Source organism: Pteropus vampyrus, unplaced genomic scaffold, assembly GCF_000151845.1.
Source record: "Pteropus vampyrus isolate Shadow unplaced genomic scaffold, Pvam_2.0 Scaffold113, whole genome shotgun sequence".
NCBI classification, from domain to species: domain Eukaryota; kingdom Metazoa; phylum Chordata; class Mammalia; order Chiroptera; family Pteropodidae; genus Pteropus; species Pteropus vampyrus.
Genome location: NW_011888894.1, coordinates 2,083,710 through 2,098,850, shown reverse-complemented (window position 1 = coordinate 2,098,850; position 15,141 = coordinate 2,083,710). Strand labels below are relative to the sequence as shown.

At 35.6% G+C, this 15,141-nt stretch overlaps 1 protein-coding gene and 1 long non-coding RNA gene across 13 annotated transcripts in view; one reads left to right on the top strand and one right to left on the bottom strand.

The window, feature by feature from the left end:
- Positions 1-3,137, top strand: part of LOC111743405 — a 17,346-nt gene extending 14,209 nt beyond the window's left edge. Inside the window, exons 2-3 of the long non-coding RNA XR_002781662.1 lie at positions 2,080-2,194; positions 2,774-3,137. This is a non-coding gene — a long non-coding RNA (uncharacterized LOC111743405). The remainder of the gene's footprint in view (positions 1-2,079; positions 2,195-2,773) is intronic.
- Positions 3,138-8,003: 4,866 nt separating this feature from the next.
- TIA1 (TIA1 cytotoxic granule associated RNA binding protein) overlaps positions 8,004-15,141 on the bottom strand; it is a 28,707-nt gene continuing 21,569 nt past the window's right edge. For 8 of the 12 annotated variants that reach the window (XR_002781658.1, XR_002781659.1, XM_011365567.2 and 5 more), the window contains 6 exons: positions 13,724-13,832; positions 13,261-13,356; positions 13,065-13,149; positions 12,601-12,724; positions 11,622-11,767; positions 8,004-10,686 (listed from right to left, as the gene is read on the bottom strand). Coding sequence is in view for 8 of the 12 variants with exons in the window: in XM_011365567.2 (XP_011363869.1) it covers positions 10,560-10,686; positions 11,622-11,767; positions 12,601-12,724; positions 13,065-13,149; positions 13,261-13,356; positions 13,724-13,832 (687 nt within the window). In the remaining 4 variants the exon portion in view is untranslated. Of the gene's footprint in view, positions 10,687-11,621; positions 11,768-12,600; positions 12,725-13,064; positions 13,150-13,260; positions 13,357-13,590; positions 13,833-15,141 lie in introns of those variants that run through there. The other 4 variants (XM_011365570.2, XR_002781657.1, XM_011365568.2 and 1 more) reach the window with 4 other exon arrangements.

Genomic DNA, 15,141 nt, shown 5'->3' with positions numbered 1-15,141 from the left:
TTGTTGATATGATTTGTTTTGGATCTCACTGAGTTTTTTCAGAAGTACCATCCTGAATTCTCTGTCATTTAAGTCGCATATTTCTATGTCTGTAAACTTATTTTCAGGAGATTTTTCTCTTTATTTCTGAGATGACTTGTCACCTTGGTTGTTCATGGTGTTTAATGGACTGTTTCTCTACCTGGGCATTAATGGAATTGTATTCTGCTTTTTTTTTTTCCCAGAAAGAAGATTTATTATATAATGGTCTCTAGCCTGTTGCAAATAAGATGTTTTTCTTTTGTTTTCCAGTAGGTGGCGTCTAGGTCTCTTAGATCTCTGCTTTATATAAAGTCTTGATACTGTTTTTTTTTCTCCTTATAGATGTTTAATCACGCTCACTACCCTCAGTCTCAGTTCCTGTTAGCATTAGCCATTTCAGTAGCATTTGCTTAGATTTCTTTGGGGCTCCGTGGTGTTCTGTCTCAGAGGGTATGGGGGAGGGGTCCTTTGGGTTGGGGGATGGGGGCTGTGGCTTGGCCTCAGTTTTGCAACCCCGGCTGGTAAAAATCAACTGTTGTTTCTCTGCCATCCCCGCTTTTCTGCCGTCCCCGTTTCTCTGCCTTCTGCTGTGATGACTGGACACTAGTGTCAGCCGCAGGGAGCTCACAGCTTTCCCAGGCAGGGCTGTTCAAGGAAGTCGCCACACCTTTTTCCCTCCCCCTCCTCCTACAGGGAGCTCCGGCTATGAGAAGCAGCTTCTTTGTTTCTCCCAGTCCACCACCCAACACCCGGGGTTCTGACTTGTGGTAGCTCTTATGCGTAGATCCCATGCTTAGATGTGCTGGTGTGCAGTTTGGGTGTTTTTTGTTGAGTTTTAGATGTTCAGCTTATTGTTGTTTTAAGGGGAGAGATCTAAGGACATCTCTCACTCTGCCATGTTTCTTCAAACTTCTGGCCTTTTCATTATGATGAATCTTGGTGTCAGCCTTTTGGGTTCATCTTGTTTGGGACTCTGCGCTTCCTGGGCTTATATGTCTATTTCTTTCACCAGGTTAGGGAAAGTTTTGTCATTTCTTCAAATAGGATTTCACTTTGTTCTTCTCTCTTCTCCTTCTGGTACTCCTGTGATGTCAATGTTGGTATGCTTGATGTTGTTTCAGAGGCCCCTTAACTATCCTCATTGTTTTGGATTATTTTTATTTTTTTATTTTTTGCTGTTCTAATTATTTCCTTTTACCTTATCTTCTAAATTGCTGATTCAATCTCTGCTTCATCTAATCTACTGTTGATTTCCTCTAATGTAGTTTTCGTTTCTTCGTTTCTGACGGGTTATTTTTTATATTTTTATCTCCATTTTTATGTTTCTTATCTGTTTGTTGAAGTTTTCACTGAGATCATTGAGCATCCTTATAACTAGTGTTTTGAACTCTGCATCTGGTAGATTACTTGACTTCATTTTGTTTAGTTCTTTTCCTGGAGCTTTGTTCTGTACTTTCATTTGGGACATATTTCGTCGTCTCCCCATTTTGGCTGCCTCCCTGTGTTTCCTTCTATATATTAGGTAGAGTTCCTGTGTCTCCCGGTTTTAGTAGAGTGTCCTTATGTAGTAGGGGTCCTGGGGGGCCCAGTGGCACAGTCTTCCTGGTAACCTGAGCTAGGTGCTCCAGATGTGTCCCTTGTATGAGTTGTGTCTGCCTGCCTGTTGTAGTTGAGCCCTGGTTGCTGTTTGCATGTCAGTGGGAGGGACTGACTCTTTATGGAACTCGTTTACATGCATTTTAGACTTCTCATTCTATTCTCCATGCTGTCTTCATATTTTCTACCCCTTTTTCTTTGTACTCTTCCAATTTATAGATTTCTTCAGTTGTATCTAATTTGGTTTAGTCAGCCCACGGAATTTTTAATTTTAGCTACATTTTTAATTTCCAGCATCTTTTCAAATTCTGCCTAATCACTCAATAGTCACTTCTTCCTTGCCTATATTGTTATTGCATCTTTTAAAGACATATGGAATTTAGTTATTATATATTCAATATATGTCTAAGGTCCTTGGAGGTCAGATTCTGCTCTTTTTTGTTTTTGCTGAATCCCTTCTAGGTTCTTGTTTCTCATGCGTTTGATAGTTTTTTATTGTGAGCTCCCAGTTGATAATTTCAATCTACGGTAATCTTGAGTGGCCTAGGTGGAGGACACATTCTTCTAGAGAGGATTTGTGAGTATCCAAACTACATATGGGATTCCTACTAATCAGTAAAAAATAATCAAACAATTTAATCAAGAAATGGACAAAAGGGCAGACATGTCAGAAAATAAATACAAATAGTCAATTATGGAAAAATGATTAATTTTACTCATAATTAGGGAAATACAATTAAAGAGATAATTTTATACACATCAGATTGGAAAAATAAAAATTAATGACAATTAACATTGGTAAAGTTAAGGGGAAATGAGTACTGACATTATTGGTTGGAATATAAAATGGTACAGCCTTTTAAGATGGCAATATGACAATATATGATACAATTTTTACAATTCACATGTCTTTAACCCATCACTCAATTTCTAAGTGTCCTAGAGAGATGGTATACATATGTGTTCTTTAACTGTAGTTCCATTTTATATATATATGGAGGTGACTGCTCTTTGTATTTCTGAATGGTTGAATTGTGGGTGTTTTGGGTGGTCATTTACTATTGTGATTTATTCATATTTTGTTGTATTGTGACTTAAAAAATTATCGCTATCTTAAAATCATCTCTATATTTTCTCTTATTTCATCTCTCAACAGCCAAATGACAGCCAAATGCACCAGGAAGGCAGTCTGGACTAGTTAACCATCCTCACCTCCCACTCCTTAACCCAATGCAGTTCACATTCTGCTCCCACTATTTCACTGAAAATGCTCACTTTAAAGTCACCAGCTACTTCCTTATTGCTAAATCCAGTAAACTCCCTCCACCCCCATAACCTCTGTTTTTCCTCTGTACAATATTTGACAATCTTGACTATTTCTGTTCCCTTGAACTTTTCCTCCTTGATTTCTGCAACATCACAGATCTTCTGTATTTCTCCCACCTATCAGACAGGTCTTTTCTCATTCTCCTTTGCAAGCTTCTGCGTCTCTGCCCCTTTAAACACCGATGTACCTAAAAGTTCTGTCTTCAGTCTGCTTCTCACTCTAGCCCCTCTCTGGGTGATTTCAACTCCATGGGTTGAAATATCACCTAAAAGTTGATGACTCTCATCTCTATATCCAGCCTAGATTTCCCTTCTGAATTTCCAGTCATTACCTATTAGATATTTCTACCTGATTGTCACACATGTTCAAGCTCCAAATTATGAATGATGGAATTCATTAGCTCTCATCTTTCCTATAACTATGTTCTATCCTTATTCCCCCTTATAAACTGCTCCTTTCTTTTTCCCACCCCAGTCACTAGCCCCACCATCCACCTAATTGTTCAAGCCAGGAACCCTGAAGACACCTTGACTAAACACAAATTAGATCAATGGCTACCTAGGACCTAGAATAAAAAAAAAAATTCAAGTTACTTGTCGTGGCATAAAGAATTGGCCCTGATTTGGTCCTTTAGTTTTAGCTCTTATCACCTCATAGCCAGTACTCTAGCCAGTGGTACTGTCAGCACATGGTAGAAAGCCATTTGGTTAATGCCAGACTGTTGGAGATAACAATTTAATTGACTCAACAAACGTGTATGATGTATTAAGCACCTATTATTTGCCATATACTCAATATATACAGCATTGAAGAAAACAGTCACCAGCTTTTAGTTTAGTGGGGGACATAGGTCATGAAGATATAATCAATAAATATATAATTAAACACTAAGACATGCTATAAAGGAAAGTGTAAGATGGTTTGATAGACTACCAATTTAGATTATGGGTAAAGAAAGGAAGGCCTTTTAGAGGAAGTGGAGCATTTAAGAGAAAGGGCAGACAAAAGGCCTTTAGGTAGCAAGACCATGCAATGGGAGTCTCAGTCCCCAGTCCACCCTCCTTTGCCAGTTGGCTCAGTGTTAGGCTTTGTCAATAGAGGGCACTCAGGGAACATTGCAAGGCGATAGTCATGGGAAGGCACTTCCCTTACAGATTCTGGTTCTTTTATTCAACGCTGGAGTTAGAGGATCAGTGTACGGAAGACCCAGTGGTGCTCCCCTCAGTGGTGCTCCCCTCAGTGGTCCTCAGGACCTGCCCTGGCTGCACCCTCAGGCCACTCTCCCTTGAACTGTAGCTGCTTCCATGGCAGCTTTGCCTGCATCGGCCTGCAACTGTCCCTAGGACATAAAATACAGGGCACCCTATTAAATCTGAATTTCAGTTAAATAATAATTTTTAGTTAATATTCCTTGCAACATTTGAAATTTTTTATTGGCTGAATCTGGGAACCCTAGGTATTTCCCCACCTGTTGGACCATTTCTATAGACCAGCTCTGGTCCACAGCCCCTGGCATGCTTCCTGACAGGCTGCACATTCCTGTGGTAATCAAGCCCTTTTTGAAAAGGTCAATCTCAGGGCTCTCCTAAACGCTTACTTTCTTTGTTGTCCACCATCTATAAGTAGTAGTTGCTTTTCTCTGAACCTGCAACTTCTGCATCCTTTTGAGTCCTTGTTTTACCCCTTTTAGAAGTTAACCACCTTAGTTACTGTTTAACAACCATTTACACTGAAATTTTCCTTTTCAAATTTTAGTGTTGGTCTCTGTCTCCTGACTGGACCGTGACATTAGTGTTTCCTTATTCAGGAAACTGAAAGATGAGTGTGGAGCAGAAGGGCTTCAGGGAAAGTCAAGAATTGCTTGCTCTGAAGTACAGATTTCACTTTAAAGATTTTAGATTACATCCTAAATGGAATCTGAAGCAAAAAATTTCAAGCAGGGTAGTGTCATGATCAGATTTGCATGTTTAAAAGATTCCTTTGGACTTCTGATTCTGGTAGAAAGTTGTTAGCAGCCTAGTTCTGGATCTTTCATTCTTCTGGAAACCATAGAGAGCAACGAGGAAAACATGACCAGTAACCCCCATAAACATGTTTAATGAAACTAGAGAGGCAGAGAAAAACTTAACCAATTCCATGTTGGGAGGAAGTGTGATACTGGATGGGAGGCCAAGACTGCAGTGCGGGAACAACAGGGAATAAGGAGGGGGACTGGTGGTGTTAGATCTCACAAATCACTAGCAAATATTCACTCTGGGAAGACAGCCAAACCAAGGGGGCCTACCTTGAGGACTGAACAAGTGTGAGAGCTGAGAGGAAGGGAACGTGTGAAGTACCTTCAGAAATGCTTTCAAAAAGCACGTTAGGGGATCTCCTTGAAAGATAGGAGTTAGGTCCCTTAATTGAAGGAACCAGGGAGCTCCGATCTGGCACAGAACCCCTCTGAACAAGGTCACAGCCCAAGGCGGGACACATGGCTACACTTTTAGAGATAAGCATTGTAGCCACGGAGGACGGAGATCGGGAACCTTGACAGGGTCCCTTCATTCTCCTGCTGGTACTCAAGTCTAGGAAAATTCAAGTGTTTCAAATGTGAATACAAAGGAATAGTACAGCATTTGTACAAAGATGCTCTAACTAAAAGTATGAAAAAGCAGCAAAACGTAAGAGTTTCCTTGGTGAGATATCCAAGAAAAATATTCCCACAAAGCAGCTGAAAATAATATACCAACATTCCAATATGTTTTTAAAAACCTAATGAAGCAAATACAGCTAAGAAATACAAGAATTCATGGAAGAGATGTCCCTAAAGTAGGACAGAAATTGGTAGCACTTAGGAAACAAAAAGACAAAACCATTTCAATAATGAAGACTAAATTCAAAGGACTACAGGCAAGTCTGGATACCATACGAAGCATGTTAAGGAACAGAAATTAGAAATGAGAAAAGAAAATAAAAAGATAAAAAGAATTAAGAACAAATGATAGGCAGAGGAGTTCCCACATATAATTGGAGTTGCCAAAGGAAACCAAAGCAGTGGAAATAGTACAAATATTTACAATTCAGGAAAACTTCTGAAATATTAGCGCATGTGCTCGTCTCAAGAAGGGAATGTTTCTTCTCTTGTACAGTGTTTTTTTCCTGACAATTTCTTTTGCCTGATTTTCTTTCAGTACTTGTATCTCACATCCTCCATACCATACAATTATCTGCATAGCCCAACCTGTCAAATAAACAAGTTTAGTTCTTTAGTTCTTTGATCATCAATCTGGACTGGGTACCATCACTTTAAACCTGTTATCGTGGGGCTTATTTCACTCCTGTGTTGGATACTGTTTCTAGACACATCATATTTTTTCTTGATTTTGATGGAATGTATCCAATAGATGAGAACCAGTGAATGGGAAGAAAATCTTTTGAGAATTTGTATGTCTAAAAATACCTTTATTTTGTTGTCACAATAGTGTAATTGGATAATTCAAACTTTTGAAGACAGTATCCCACTGATTCCTATATGTCTGTTGAGTATTATTCTCAACCCTTTGCTACATGGTAAATTTTAGAATGTTCTATGTCTGGTGTCCTAAAATTGTATGATGGTATGCCTTCATATGGGTCTTTTATATTTATTGTGCTAGTTCAATAATAGCCTTCTTACAATCTTGAAAATCATTTCATTTGGGAAATTATTTTTTCTAATAAATCCCACCCATTCCTTTTATTTTCTTAGTTCTTTTCCTGGAACTCTTACTGGTTGTATATTAAACCTCCTAAGTTGATTATATTTATTTTTTCCCCTCTAGTTTTTATTTCTGTTCTAGAACATTGTCTTTTAATATTCTCACTGAATTTATTCCTATTTTAGCTTTTTCTTCAGACATTTTACTAGTATCCTGTTCTAATTTCTTGAACACAGTTATCTTTTCTATCTCAGGATTTCACAGTTCTTGCAAGTTTTCTGTTACTTGACAGTTTTTTGTTTAGATCTACCTTTTACAATTAAAGTTGTTCTCAATTTCTGATGATCTTTGACTGTCTTTATTTAAAAGTGAAACACCAAAAACCTGTTTGGAAGATTTGTGTACACAGGCTTACTGACTGGCACACTCCACTCTAGAAGGATTGGTGGCCAGTTGACCTTCAAATGTCAGTATCTGTCTTTTCTCTCGAGTTAGTTTTTTCCCAGAAGGACCTTCCAAATCCTGCCTGGTGTGTAAAGTGTGGCTATTCATATTCTGGAGGTGAACAAAGAGAAGGAGCTGGGAACCTCATTTATCCAGTATGTAAAATTGTGCTTAATCCCTATTTTCTGTACAGCGTCTCACTCTAGCCTAGTAACCCTGAGTCAGATGGCTACTTTCCCCTTTTTCAGTTGAACTACTATCAGAATAATTAACTTCAGCCTCCAACTTTAGAGGCCATAATGTAGCATCCTACTCAGTTGAGACACATTCACATACATTTTATTAAGGCTCTTAGATTAAAATTTGTTGTTTTGGAGGTACATTCTTCAAGTTCTAGAAAACAACAGTAAGATGCAGTGACGAAAAAATGTAATAAATAACCCCTACAAAAAAAAGATTTTGTTTTTAGGAACCATCATTCTTTCATTGAAGGGTTTGGTTTTTATTTCCTATAAATACATTTTATTTTTCCAACTCAACTGTGACCACAAAAGCACCCTACAACACTTAGTAAACCTCTCTTTGTATATGCAATCTAGTCCTATCAACTGCTTTCTCAAATGTAACAGAACTCTAACACACATACAAAAGGAAGATGTGCAAGCAAAGGGACAAAACTAGAATAAAACTACAATGTGAATCTCATTTTCAACAGAGATAATATCAACAAGGAAAATGAAATCCTGGTTTCATAATGAGTTGAATCTAGAAAATTTTAATTATTTTTGTGGTATTAAATAGTAACCCAATGCAAACTATGGTTTCTGGAATAAGATTTTTAAAAATCTAACAAATACCTAGATGAATGTAACAATATGGCTAGACCAAAAAGAAAAAAAAATCTCTCACACAATAATCACTGCAAGAAGATCCCACAGGTTATAGAAAACATAAAGGAACTTTAATATCCAAACAGTCAGGGCAAAGAATACTGGATTAATGACCCATTAAGTGTGAATCACTTCAGGTTCTTTACAGTACCAGATGTATTTTAAAGTAAAATCTGAATGCATATTGTAGAGAATAAAACCATTTTAAAAACTTTTAATTTCCTTACCTGATACTAATGCCAGTATGTTTAGACTGACAAATCTTTTAAATGAATTGTTTTAACACTGAGTAAGATTTAAACCAAAGTTAGCAATGTTCCTGAAATATGAATTTGTTCAGTAGTAACTTTTCATCTTGAATAATACCACTTTCTTTTCAAAAAGTAGTCAATGTACATTTTAAGATGTGTGCAAGAAAATACACTGCCTAATAAAAAGTGTTATTTGAGAGTCAAGATGAAAAACTATACTTTTGCTTAAATTATTTATGCCCAAATAAGTTACCCTGCAGTCCACAGATGTATAGTAAATAGAATATTTCTGAATCAGAGAAAATGAGGGTTCTAAAATAGAAACATAAGCCAGAGAATCTAAAAATAGCTTCCTGGTATTTTATTTTTTGAGTATTTCATTTAAGCTGCTTTTGGTTGCATGCCCTGATCTGTAGAAGTTAACAAGGAAATAAAATTTCCATGTATTTAGAAAATTTAATCATCTTCCATAAAGCAATGTTTAACGTATCAACACTTAAAAGTACACAGTGACTTAATGAAACATCAGTACAACTGCATAGAATTGAGCTCCAGAGAATTATATACTTATGAGCTGTCTTTCCTGGGCTCTGGTTTACAAGAGTATTGGCTTAGAGACCAGCATAGAGTCATTTGCTCCTACTTGGAAGATCAGGCCAGGAAACTCTAAGATTTCACAGGCCTTTTCTGTTTCTAAATAAAATGCTAGGAGCTCTCTGAAGGTCTTGCAAACAACTGACCATCCAAATATGTATACTGGGGACCCTTCCCTTTTGAGAGTTAAGGAAGAAGGGAGTTTGTGACTTTCACTGAAAAGAAAACAAAATCTCCCATAACTCTTCTAAGAGACTCTGAAATGTACTAGAAATTTCAAAACTAGCACACTGCCATCAAAGATTAAACCTCTTAATGCTTGGAGCCACCCCAAAATAATAAAATTGGGAACTCCAGGAAAATAGGTACCAAAAGAATCAAAATAATGATTGCACTGAGGATTCTCCTCTTTGAAGGCTGTTTAAGGAGGTAGGATTTTAAGGTTTTTTTGTTTGTTTATCTTTTGGCCTCTGAACATTTAAAAAATGCTTTGCCCGGCTGGTCCTGCGGGCTAATTTTGGAGTTCACAACAAACTCCAAGCCCAAAATAAGGATATTCTACAGTTTCACAGCTATCATTTGTACTTATTAAGTTGATTTACTCTTTTTGAGTAAATACAAACTAGAAAATGGCAAATTAGTATTCCTTTACATACAACTTTGTCTCAAAATTCTTGAAGAACAAGAGCCAATAACTTTATATTCAAAGACTACCAAAGTGTGTATTTGATTTTCACATGCAAACAAATTAAAACCTTCTAAATCTCCTGTCAACTCTGCATACCTTTAAGGAAATGACATACAAAGTTTGTTAACTGTGCAAAATATTAAATTGCTAAAACATTTTACATAAAGAAATAATACATGTAAATGTAGGAGTTGACAATGAAATTAGCACGGGTTCATAAGAACTTATCACATTTCAGAGATTTTCTTTAGTAACAAGTTTTTGTTTTTATATTTCCTGGTACACAGCAAAATTTATCACAGAAGATAAAAATCTGTTTAAACAAAGTCAACAGGGAATTCTTGAGGCACCTTCTTATATAAAACACAAGATGAATGCAATTATCAATCCATCTGAGAAAAGTTTTCAATCTAAGTCAACATCATTTTTTTCCATTTAAGTATATTTTACAGAACTTTAATAAGGCAAGACAAATTTGTGAAAAAATTAGATACAAAAATGATGTAAACTAATAATTTATATTTAAAAACCCCAAGGGAAATCAGTGGAGATGGGATAGTTCAAACGACACCTTAAAAAAAACAAACCTAAAACAGAATTGTGCACAAGCTGAAGATTACAAAGAACTTCTAGACTCTGCACAGTTTTGGTTTTTTGTTGTTGTTGTTGTTGTTTTTTACATCTTTATATTACATGTTTGAAATTATATCAGGAATGCAAACTAGACTGCACACTACTTTAGTGGAAAAAAGTTCAACATTGTGCAATTTTCTGCCTCTTAATTTTAAAAAAGTGGCAGCAATCCCTGCATTTGTATTTGAAACAAGGATCTGAGAAACTTTATCAAAAAAGGTAATGAAGGCAAAAATTGGCAGACATCCAGCATCTTGTTTCTTTTTAAAACAATGTGGATGATAAGTAATTTCATGATTAAAAAATGAATCTTTTAAATAAATACATTGTATCTGACATTTGCACTGACTGATTTGATAAATCTTTAAGTAAACAACGGCTTTACTACACTCCCTGTAGCCTCAAGCCACTGGCTTTAGATTCTGGAGTCCTTTTTCACTGGGTTTCATACCCTGCCACTCGATACCCTGCAGGCTGATTAGGCAACATGCTGCCATTCTGTCCTGGAGGCGGCTGTACTCCATAATTTGGTCCCATCCATGGTGCAGAAGACTGTGTCTGACTGGTAGAGAATGTGAAAGAAGCAGAGGGGAGGGGAAATCCACTGATTAAATAAAATGTAATGTCAAGAACAAATAACATGTGGGAAATATACTTTTTCTTAAGCCCAAATATAAGAATAATTATTATGCTAAGGAAAGCAAAGACGAAGTTATTTCTCTTAAAAACAATCCTCATAGATTTAATTTGTGCAGTTTAATTTTAGTTTAATTACAGCTAAGATAATCTGTAAACATTTAAACTCTTTGACCTCAAAAAAACTCATTTTTCATCTGTGGAAGGAATACTGTCCCTCTGAGTTGGACATACATTGAACAAGCTACTACCTGAAATTAACTTGACCATTTGGTATGATAAAGACTAGCATTTATATTGCTCAAAAATAAATAAATAAATAAATAAATAAATAAATAATTAGCATATGTAAGCTCATAAATTTTTCAACATCCAAGATTTTTTAAATAAAAACTGTAAAGGATTTTACTTTGTTTTTCAGAAATTTAAGTAAAATTGCATAATTCAAGATGTATAAAAAGCTTTCATGTAAAAATGTATGAATAAACCTTTCTGCACAGAAAAAAAAGCATAATGAATAAAACAACTAGCAACAAAATAACTATATTCATGAATTGCCAAGTGACCATTAGTCACATAAAAAGCTTAACAACTACTAAGCTCGTATTTTCTTAACTATTAGATGCTTCGTTACCAAAATCCTCATGATGCTGTTTATATCTCAAAGCAACATATTTCTAGGCAAAATTTTAAAGAGATACACTTAATTATAAATTAAAAACCACTTTAAACTAAGTCCTTCAAAGGCTAAAGTTATGCTTTAGAAAGAGGGCCACATTACTTACTAATTACTTAAAATCTCTTCCTAAGTTCTTGACATTTCAAAGAATAACAATAAAGGAAAATAGCAAATATGCTTACTTAAATCCCTGCTGGTTCCATGCCTGGCCATACATTCCATATGCAGGTACTTGCCAACCATTAGGCATATACTGGCCAATTTGTTGTGCATTTCCATACCACTGTCCCCACTGTCCATAAGCTTGTGGATATCCAATTTGATTTTGCTATTAAGTAAAATTATAAAAGATAATTTAGTGTTATTTGAAGTTACATGTCTTAATATACCACAAATACATAGCCATAACACATAGGGCCATCATTATAATTAAAAGGATAAATAAGAGTTTAGAAAGTGACTGCTTTAAAAAAGTGGGGTTATATTGCTTGTAACTCTATGTGATGTTCTGAACAGTATATTCTTTGTAAGGTAGTAGGTAATGCCCTAGTAATAAATATTAAACTCAATATAATGTTGTTTTATAAACTATTCACATGACTATTTCCTTTAGATAATGAAGATATAAAGATTATTTATTCCTAAATTCAGTTTACTTAAGAAACTTATAGTTTGGGATTTTCTTACTCCTATCTTGGTGCTCCATTTACAATTTTCTCATAGAAATCTTTGTGGGATCAAGTTAACCACTAAAGCTGCCTGGAAAAACAAAAGCAGCAAAATCTCGAGGAAAATGCCAAGGCCCTAAACATAGCTTTATTTTTGTTTCAAATGAGTCAACCATGCTTCTGAATTCTCCAAATAATATGTGAATAAATCTACCAAGTATTAAGAAAAAATGTAATACCCTGTTAGGTTTGTTGGAGCACTTTTAAAATCCATTGTGTGTGAGTCAATTGAGGCAGTCACAATCATCATGTCACCACTGCAATCCATGAACCATCACTCTGGAACTATAATACATGCAGGAAGAGCCCTTATATACTATCTTTTTGGAATGAACTAGAAACTTGTTAACAGGGAATATCAAATATCATTTTAAAATAACTTTATTATTAGGATTACCCAGCCATTACTTTGCAAAGTCAAGAACTCTCTCACCTGTTGCACAGGATTTATCATATCAAGAGTTTCTTTGCCCCAATAGCACTTCACAACATGACCTTCAATGGTAGTTCCATTAACAGAAACAATTGCATGTGCCGCACTTTCATGGGAATTGAACCTATTGAAAACAATATTAAGAATCACCAATATATATTGTTTAAAATACTTAAAAATAAAACCTATTTTAAAAAATCAAGTCGAGCCAGGCAGTTCATATAAAGCTATCAAGAAAAGGACGTTTTCTTTGCTTTTTTCCCAAAGACCTTGTAATTCTGGAGAAACTTCTTTGAATAGAGATGTTTAATGGCTTTGTGTTGGAAGGAGGGAGCTATTAAAAAAAGTGGCAAATATGCTCAATGCTAGAGAAATTTCTATTTCTTTATAACCAAGGTAAATTTTTAAGAAAATAACTTTTGGGGAAAGAGTTTTTAAAAAAAAAAAAAAAAAATCATCTTTACCGAACAAATGAGTATCCTTTATCTGGAAAGACTCGAATTTCCATTATTTGTCCAAATGGTGAAAAAGTCTGACGCATTAGTTGTTCTGTTAGACAAAAAATAAAAACCACATTAAGTTACACTAAAATCCTACAAATATTAAGCTTTTCAGTTTAAAAATTAATCCCAAGATGCCACACAGGTAAAGCTCCCATACCTGTTAGCCCAGAAGTGACACCTCCACAGTACACAGTACAGTTGCTTGGACTAGACTGATTTACAACCTCATCATATGATAGCTGTTTGGTGTTTGCTGAGGATGGAAAGTTTTATATTTTTAATTCATTAAATAAAATATTCAGAAAGAGAAATGTAGCATTAACTATACTACTGGAATGCTTACATAATACATATTACATTTGATTAAAGATTAAACCTCGCCGGCCAAGAATGTCTTAATAATTACTTGGTATTTCTCTAATAGGAGACTTGACATTAAAGATAATATCATTTATTATTTATAATTACAAAAATGAAAACTAAGTACATTTTTGAACAGTAGTCTTGATTTGCTTCTCATCTATTTCTGCAATAAGTCTCCGGGAACAGCTCTAACATTTAAAATCTAGTGTATTTTCCTCCAAAATTCCACATTTCCTTTTCTTCTCCAATACACCTACACTCATATGTACTCTTTGGAGCTGGAGGCTTTCGGGTTGCCCAGTTAGTTCTGATTTGTCTTCCACCAAGCCACTGGCCACCCATCTGTTGAATGGCGTTTTCTGCATCCTGTTCCGCACATTAGAAATGACAAAGAAGCCACTATTAGTTGATATTAAACAACTGTTAGCAGTAGAGAAAACTATTGTTGCTTTTCACAAATGTTTTTTGAATGAACATGCTTTATGAAATACAATATATGACAACTCACCTAAAATGCAATGGTGCTTTTAAATTATCTTTCTTTTATTTGGATATCAGACTTTGACAATGTTAATTGCCTAAAAATGTCCAGAGTTTCTGAAAGTAGCTATTATAAAGTTCATGTAACAACTCAAGACTATTAGCAATGAAAATCTCACTTTATACAATCCAATGGTATTTTGTTTTTCATTTCATCCAACAAGTAAATACTGACCAGCTATCATGTTCTAGACAGCAGGTTAAGTGCTAAGGATATGCTGGTTAATGAGGCAGACATAGTCTCTGCTGCCATGGAGCTTACATTCTTCTTTGGGGACAAATAATTACAAATTGTGATATATGTTATGATAGAAACAAAAGGCTGAAACAGGTTATGGACACAGGGATCTACTTTAGATAGCATGATTAGGGAAGGCCTTTTTGAAATGACATTTAAGCTGAAATTGCCCAGGTCAAAAACACCAGGGAAGAAAGCCCTGGTGAGAGAAAAGCACTGTAAAGTGTGTTAAGGCAGCAAAGAGATTGGTCTGCATCTGAAAGAACAACGTGAAGATGACCAAGTTTCAGTGGAACCTAGTGAGCGAAAAGGAGGAGGGCCAGAAGAAAAAAACAAAGATTTTAAGTAAGAAAGTATCATGATTTGATTTATGTTTTAAGAAGGTTCTTAGTGCTAGGAGGAGTGGTTTAGGGAGATGGGTAGTAAGAGTAGAAAGACATTTTATGAGACTAATATAATATCCAGATTTAAAAACTGTTAGTGGTCAGGACTAGTACAGGATCAGTGAATGTTATCTAAAGGATGTCAACAGAATTGCAGGTGGGGGGTACACAGTAAGTAATCACAGATAACTCCTAGATTCTTGCTTGGGCAGCAGGTGGTATAGTGCTAGCATTTTCTGAAATAAGAAGCCTGGGAGAGAGGAGCGAAATAAGTTTGAGGAAGAAACAAAGAATTCCATTTGAGACACATTAAGTTTGAGATGTCTATAAGACATCTAAATAAAGACCATTTATAAGTGTGGAGCACAAAGAAGTAAGCTGAACTGGAGATATAAAATTAGAGTCATGAAGAAAAACGAGAAGAAAGAAAACATCCTGAGACAGAGCCCTGAAAAACATTCAATCTGAAAACCTGGTAAAGGAAAGTTGCCAGCTAAGGCGATTAAGAAGGAAT